The 8,130-nt window shown below is 40.3% G+C and overlaps 1 protein-coding gene across 1 annotated transcript; it reads left to right on the forward strand.

Annotated features, from left to right (window-relative positions):
* Window positions 1-103: 103 nt before the first annotated feature.
* mep1a.2 (meprin A, alpha (PABA peptide hydrolase), tandem duplicate 2) lies at window positions 104-6,171 on the forward strand. Its single transcript, XM_061705086.1, is given in 11 exon segments — window positions 104-155; window positions 239-356; window positions 468-631; window positions 1,034-1,255; window positions 2,893-3,039; window positions 3,133-3,179; window positions 3,181-3,349; window positions 3,423-3,816; window positions 4,499-4,686; window positions 4,793-4,995; window positions 6,034-6,171. Coding segments are annotated over 11 exon segments (1,842 nt in total).
* The last annotated feature ends 1,959 nt before the right edge of the window (window positions 6,172-8,130 follow it).

Raw genomic sequence — 8,130 nt, forward strand, 5'->3', positions numbered from 1 at the left:
AGGTTGGCTCATCATGATACAATGATCACATGCGTGTTGTAGCCCTTCAATGACTTTTTGACCAATAAGACACAATGTATGTGTTATACAGATGATAATGTAGATGCTGGTGAGATGGGAGCTCCCTATACCGTACATCTTAACGGATTCATTAGGTACATTGAGCTGAATGAATAACATTATTAGCGGTATTTTTGATTGAAAAACAGTAATGTAATCATGTCTGTTGATGTCATAGAGTTGAATGCTAGAGGGGTAATACTCCAGGCTTTTGAGGAATACCGTTTAAGATCCTGTGTGGATTTCAAACCCTATGAAGGAGAGGCAAGCTACATCTCCTTCACACAGCTCTCTGGGTAAAGTATAACCTTATGATCACGCGTCTAATCACCAAACATGTTGATGTTGCTGAATGTTATGCAAACCTCGGACTCAAGTAAGAACGTTTTCCCCTTTTCTCAATCCAGATGCTGGTCATATGTTGGAGATGATAGAAGGGGACAGAATGTGTCCATCGGGGCCCGATGTGACACTAAGGCCATTGTACAGCATGAGCTCCTGCACGCTCTCGGCTTTTACCATGAACAGTCACGTTCCGACAGAGACGACTATGTCAACCAGATTGAAGAAGGTAGCGTCTATGGTCTTCAGTCAGTCTTAACAGTAAAGCAACATTCTTAATAACAGCTTATGTTGTAAGATTACTGCTTTTGGATGTACTGCGTGAGGCACGCTGCGGTCTTGTGTGACTTTAGTGTGACCTGCGACTTGACTTTTAGTTTCTTGACTTGGGAATTGACTTGGGACTTGCCTGGGACTTGACTCGGTACTTGAGGACAAAGACTTGAGATTTACTTGAGACTTGCAAAGCAATGACTTGGTCCCAGCTCTGCTTTAGAAGGATGTTCTTCTCAATATTCTGGCCGAATTCTTATTTATGGGCCAACAGGGGTGTTTGACTTGTGGTTTTAACTGAACTACATTACATTGAAATAATGAAAAAAATCAAATGACCAATGTCACTACATCACAGGAAAGGAGCACAATTTCAACAAGTACAAGGATGACTTCATCACTGATCTGAACACTCCATATGATTATGAGTCCATCATGCACTACAGGCCGCTTTCCTTTAACAAGAATGAGAGTATCCCTACAATCACCACCGCCATTCCATTTTTTAATGAGGTCATCGGACAGCGACTGGACTTCAGCGCAGTGGATATCACAAGACTCAACTACATGTACAGTTGTGGTCAGTTTTTGCTGATAAACTTATGAAGAGATAAGACCTACATGATCCTCTGGACTTAGACAGGTCATTAAAATAGCGTATTAGAATTATAACCATGAGGTAGTAAGAAACTGGTATCATGTCTACTTCACAGTACCAACTCTACTGTATATCTACACTGCCGTAAAAAAGTATTTCCCCCTTCTCAAATTTTCCTTTTTTTGCATAGTTTCCCCACTATTTTTATTATCGTAAAATAAATGTAAATATCAGACAAAGATAATCCAAATAAACAAAATGCATTATTTTAATTGTGATTTTATTTACTAAGGAAAAAAAAATATTCAGCTGCCTGGCCCTGTGTGGAAAAACTAATTGGCCCCTGAACCTGAGAAATGGTTGGGCCACCTGCAGCAGCAACAAATGAAATCAATCATTTTCTATAATCGGCAATGAGTGGTTCACATCTCTGTAGAAGTACGTATTTTAGCCCACTCTTAATTGCAGAATCATTTTAATCCGGCAACAGTGGAGGGTTTTTAAGCATGAATGGCCTTTTTAAGGTCCTGCCACAGCTTCATTTTGTTTTGTTTTTTAAGCCATTCAGAAGTTAACTTGCTGGTGTGTTTTGGATCAATGTCATGCAGCAGAACCCGAGTGCACTTCAAATTGAGGTCACAAACTGATGGCTGAACATTCTCCTTCCAGATTTTCTGCTTAATAGGAGAATTCATGGTTCCATCAATCAACACAAGTTGTCCAGTTTCTGAATTGGAAAGCAGCCCCTGACCATCACACTACCACCACCATATTTGACTCTTTGGGTGGTGATCTTTTTATGATGTAACAAGAAACACATCTTCCAAAAAGTTTAACTTTTGTCTCGTCAGTCCGATGAATATTCTCCCAAAGGTCTTGGGAATTAATCAGATTGGGAATCAGATGGTTTTTTTTTTTTTTTTTTCCCAAAAGTAAGACAAGCCTTTGTTATTTTTAGTCAGCAGTTGTTTTTGCCTCGAAACTCCATGTCATGGATGCCATTTTTGACCAGTCTTCCTTTTGAACACTGACCTTAACTGAGGCAAGCAAGACTTGCAGTTCTTTAGATGTTGTCCTAGGTTATTTTGTGACCTCCTGGATGAGTCGTCACTGTGCTCTTGGAGTAATTTTTGTAGGCTGACCACTTCTGGGAAGATTCACCACTGTTCCTGGTTTTCTCCATTTCTCTCAACGTGGTTTGACAGAGTCCTAAAGTTTTAGAAATGCCTTTGTAATTCTTTCCAGACAGGTAGATGTCAATTAGTTTATTCCACATCTGTTCTCGAATTTCTTTGGAAGGTGGCATTTTGTTGCAGCTTTTTGAGATATTTTGGCTGACTTAACTTTGTCAGACAGGTTCTATTTATATTCTCTCCCTTTCTCTCTCTCAATTAAAATATACTCTCCATTTTCACCAATCTTCAGTTGCATCACCGCCCCAGTCACCAGGATGTGTCTGAACTGCAATTACCAGTGTCTGTGTCCACTTCTGCATCACGTACTCATCTTCCTTTGTTTGTGGAGTGTAGTGCTCTGGTTTCAGCTGATATTAGAAACTTTTGATTCAATTCAACAGTTTTCATTTTAGATTATTTTTTTCATCCATTGTCTTTTAATAGCAAACACACACACTCTTCTGGACCAGTGTTCATTCAAACTGAATAACATATGTGGAATGATCCATAATGAGGATGACAATTCAGACTGGATACAGACGTTGAGTACTCCTGCGGCTACAGATCGCACCCTTGCAGGACGGTGCAGAGGTACAGAAAAAAAGGTTTTCGATTGTGTCTCGATTCAAATGTATGCAATCCTCACAAAACGTTTTGTTAAATGTTTTTTTTTTCTGTTTTAAGATTCTGGCTACTTTATGAAGTTTGACACATCTTCTGGTAATGCTGCAAAACAGCGCCTTACTGGAGTCTCGCATCCTCTACCCCAAAAGACATGAGCAGTGCTTGCAGTTCTTCTACAAGATGACAGGAGCAGCAGGGGACAAACTGGTTATTTGGGTCCGGATTGACGACGGAACAGGGACTGTTCGCAGTGTCAGGAAGATCCACACCATCACAGGTGTTGAATTTTGGGAACTTTGGTATACCAGATGATGCATGAATCGATTTAAGTTTTTTTGTTTTCTTCTTAGGTGATGGAAATAACGTGTGGAAAATAGCCTATGTAACACTTAAGATGTCCCAGAAATTCCGCTATATCTTCCAGGGGATCAAAGGATCACCCAGCTCCTCTGGTGCCATCTTTCTTGTCTGGCAAATTCACAACTTTTCTGGACTTCTTTCCAGCACCCCACCTGGCAGTCCAGTAAAAAGTTCTTGCTTTTACAACTCTGAGGGCAACTCGTTCGGAATAAGCGTTTACCGAAATGGTAAAGACAGTGCCTACCAAGGCTACGTGGGTCTGTTCTTCCACCTGTGCAGTGATGAAGATGATGCAGTGATGCAGTGGCCGGCCCAGAATCGACACGTGACATTTGTTACCATGGACCAAGATCCTGATGTTAAAATGAGGATGTCAATGGACAATTTGGAGACTTCCATTAAACTAGTGTGGTTTTTTTTGGAATATAGGGGGAAGCTAGAGTACCTGAAGAAAACCCACACAAGCACGGAATGAATACTTGAACCAGCTACCTACTATTCATTGTGCTACTCACAAATAATTTGCATCCTTTCTAACTGTTTGGCCTTAACAAAACATCTAACTCTAGTACCTGTGTTTTATTATAAACTGTTTGTTATTATAAACAGGGGCTAAGAGTAATTTCTATTGATACATGTACTGACTGACATGCTAACAAATGTCTTCACGAAGACTGGGTGACCCACCATTCAGTGGTGCTGCCCGTGATGACTGACATATTGAAAGGCCATGACTTTATGAACGTTGATGGAGATTCTAGCTTTTGCGGGCACAACGTTTCTACATTTAGATGTCATTTAAGAAGCAGGTGCTAAAAGAGAAATGTGAGTCACAACGTAGTGAAAGAATGCACACCAACCCTCAACGATTTTAAAATGATGGCAAGGTTTGTTTTTCAGCCCGAAAATGAGGGCATTATCTAGGGAACAATGGCTGTCAGAATTATCAATCAAGACAAAAGTCTTGTCTAACCCAAATGAAGTAAATAATCACATCTTTACAAAAATTATAGCTGATAGAATGCAAGGGACAGTATTTCATCAAATGTTTGTAATTGACGTACATGATGTTCTATGTAGATGTCGATGGCCGCTGGAGCAAACCAAGAGCTGCATCTTGTGCAGTTTGGGATGGTAATTGCAACTGCTACTGAGGTTTAGAAAGAGGCTGGAGCACTTTTATTTCTCACCAACAACTCCACAAGAGGAGTTTCATTAAAAACAATGACCTCATCATATTTGCTGACTTTAATGGTGATGATCCCTGATATACACTCTCTTACCAAGCTTCACCATCATAAATGTCACATTTATTATCGGTGTAAAAATAAATGTCAATTTTATGAATTTGTATCATCAGATTTGACGCATTTGATCAAGTCTGAGGTTCCCATCAAACCTGTTACACAGTGGAAAGATACATTGGCTGAGAAGCCAGTGGAAATGAGCTTGGAGGTTTCCAAACCCAGAAAAGCACGTGCTGATGCAGACCCATGTCGTCCCAACCCTTGTTTGAATTTAGGTGTTTGTGTGGAGAGAGATGGAGCAGCATCATGCAGGTGTGTATGTCATTTTAAAGAGAGCAAAGCTTTAAAGGGCTTGAAAGCTATATTTAGTGCCACTTTACACTGAATACAGAGCCCATAAGTTACACAATGCATCTAATGAGGTTTGAGCAATGGTAGCATCCTGCACTAAAGCTCGCCCAAGTCGGCAAAACCTAATGAAAATGTCCATGATAAGTTAACGCAAAGAATTGATTTTTATGACCGATGGTAAAAAGCAACACGTTGGTGTTTAAAGGAGTCATCTTTACGGCAAGAACAAAGACTGCATGCTGTTTCACAATTTATATTTTCTTGTCACACTGTATTTGTGCCTCTATTTATGTTACATAACAAAGAAACATCCGTGTCCCGACTTACGGTGGTTATTTAAAGTCTACACACTCCTGTTCATATGCCAGTTTTTTGTGATATACAAAAATGAGACCAAGATAAATCATTTAAAAACTTTTTTTCCACCATTAATATGACTAATAACCTGTAGAACTCAATTAAAAAACAAAAAAGAAGAATATTTTCGAGAGCAATGAGAACCGTCTGATGCTGTGGAAGCTCTCTCTGCGGATCATGGATAAGCACAATGGCTTGTGTTGGAAGATGCAACAAGAAAGATGTCAGGAAAAGCATAGTAAAGCATCAGAAGTACAGTATATTTGGGGTCAATCAGATGCACTGTAAATGGTGGCAGGTGTGTGGTGACTTCCATTTAACATGCATTTGAATGACACTGGTTCATTCTGAACATAGCCATATCCCGAGTTTTAAGAGTTGTTTATTTGTACTTCCCCTCTCGAAAATATTGGTTGAATAATGGTCAAAAACAAAAACTGGGCTGTAGAACAGGGGTGTGTAGACTTTTTCTATTCATTACATACAGGGGTGGTGTGGCAATTGAGAATTTCGGGACAACTCCAGAACGGCCGGTCCATTCCAGACCGGATTCTTATTATTATTATTAGCAGCAACAACATCGGGGGTGGTCACTAGCAGAAGGGTTATTGAGGGACTGGGTGATCTGAGTCATGGTGGCTGTAAGGACATGGTGCTGGTCTTGGAGAATGAGGAGGAAGATGTGCTGGTGTTATTGGGAGAGGAGGAGGAGGAAAAGAAGGAGAATGGAACTGGAACCAACAATAACCAGACCGGTAGAGACGCAGTGTGTAAGGCTGGGTAGGCAATTATATTATCCATAGTATAACCACAAAAATGATGAGACCTAAAATCACGGTCACCGGTCATTGGTTAATATTGGGGGCTTCGCTGCATGGCAGGAGAAACAAAAAAAATGAAAAAAATCGGTCCTAGGTCGCGCAGATCAGAGGCCTCTCCATCTCAAATTCCCTGGTTGAATTTTGGTCCCAGTATGTCCGGGACTGCATATAATATATTTTTTAATAATAACATACTTTCACAGATGTGCAATTTACCCATGCCATGGGCACCATTTTTGCTGTGTGCGCGTCAAGTGACGCAGAGGGGCTGCGTGGCACAATGTGGCGGTCATGTGCGCGGGAGTATAAAGGCTTCTTAAGTGGAGTTCACCAATCAAATGACAAAAGAAAGTCACATGACCACGCACAAGGTCTTCTATTGGGCTTTCCAGACAGAGGTATTAGGACTAGATAACCCACCCCGGCTGATCGTCATGCCTAAATGGCCACCATTTTGGGAACGTCATCATTACCATGAAGGCAACAGCGCGCTATTCATGTTTACATTTAGATGAACAAAAACAACAGCTTTCATGTATTTTAGTATTTGTCTGCCACTGTCAGCCCAAACATGGAAATTTCAGCTCACTTATTTTTTGGGAGGACTACTTTTTACTTGAGTCACATTATTGTCAAGTAACAGTAATCTCACTTGAGTACAATATTTGGCTACTCAACCCACATCTGGAGCGGACATCCTCTTTTGCTACTCTTACGTTTAAGCAACATTTTTGCTCATCAGATCAGCCAGTGTCGTATTTGTTGCACTGGTCTTTTGTATTTTCGTGTTGAGGTGCTGCGATTCGTGGCCCTGCTTGTGGTCCCAGCGGAACCGCCAAGCACACGTAAATTCGGCGACAAGAGTTGATCCGCTAGTACACCTTGTATTAATTAGGAAACGCACCTACAATTATCTAATTAGTTCACAGATGTTAATGTTAAATGTATCAAGCGACGGAGCGATGTTAGCGATTATGTCACAACGCAGAATGAACTCACTTCAAATTCAGAAATGGCCAATAAAAACATAAAAATATTGTACTTAATATTTTCCTGGAGGATGCATTTGGGATTAGCCTAGTGAATAGTGAAAAATGAAGTGAAACAGACGATGATTTTAGTCAATTCTTTTTCAGAATGAGAGTGCTGAAAGAGGAGGATGCTATTCACGTGGCACAGCTTGAAGCGTGTATCAGGTACAGGTGGAGATGAGCCTGCCTCAAGTTGGAGGCCAAAACAAAAAAGAAAAGAAATGAGGCAAATTTAAATTTAATCTTAAATTTGTACATTCAACATATACCGGAGCGGTTACATTTCTTGAAAGAACATTGTTGTTGTTGTCGTTTTGCAGTTCCAATGTCACTAGTGCTAACACAAGAGGTAGGAGTTACCATAAACACTAATGCCAACACAAGAGCAAAAAGATAGGGTGATTGGCAATAGAGACTACCCAGTGTACCCCTAATATCCAGTATGTCAGTGGTGAAGCTGCTATTTACAGGGAAGAATGCTACATTTAATAATCCAGTACATACTTTATCTTCGTTATTAGTTTATTAGAAGCCTGTGCCCAGTGGCACATCAGCATACAGCCTGAAACCTCAGTGCTCACAGATAACATCGAAGAGAACGACAGAATGACATTTAGAGACAATCATGTGTTACCATAGTGCACACAGCTGGATGTGTGTCATTGATTGTTTAGCTGTGGGACGTTGACAGAACATGGAGCAGAATATAGGCAGTCACATTCACATAGTAGCAGTCGCAGTCACATAGTAAAACGTCAAAACTGGCTAACTAGACTAATATGGTTATCATCAGACAGTAACACTTAGCAACAAAATAATGAAAATATTCCATATTCTCTCTCTCAAAAAAAATAAGGATCAAACATGCAGAAACAGGTCAAACACAAGAAG

The sequence above is a fragment of the Phycodurus eques genome, chromosome 18, assembly GCF_024500275.1.
Source record: "Phycodurus eques isolate BA_2022a chromosome 18, UOR_Pequ_1.1, whole genome shotgun sequence".
Classification (NCBI taxonomy): domain Eukaryota; kingdom Metazoa; phylum Chordata; class Actinopteri; order Syngnathiformes; family Syngnathidae; genus Phycodurus; species Phycodurus eques.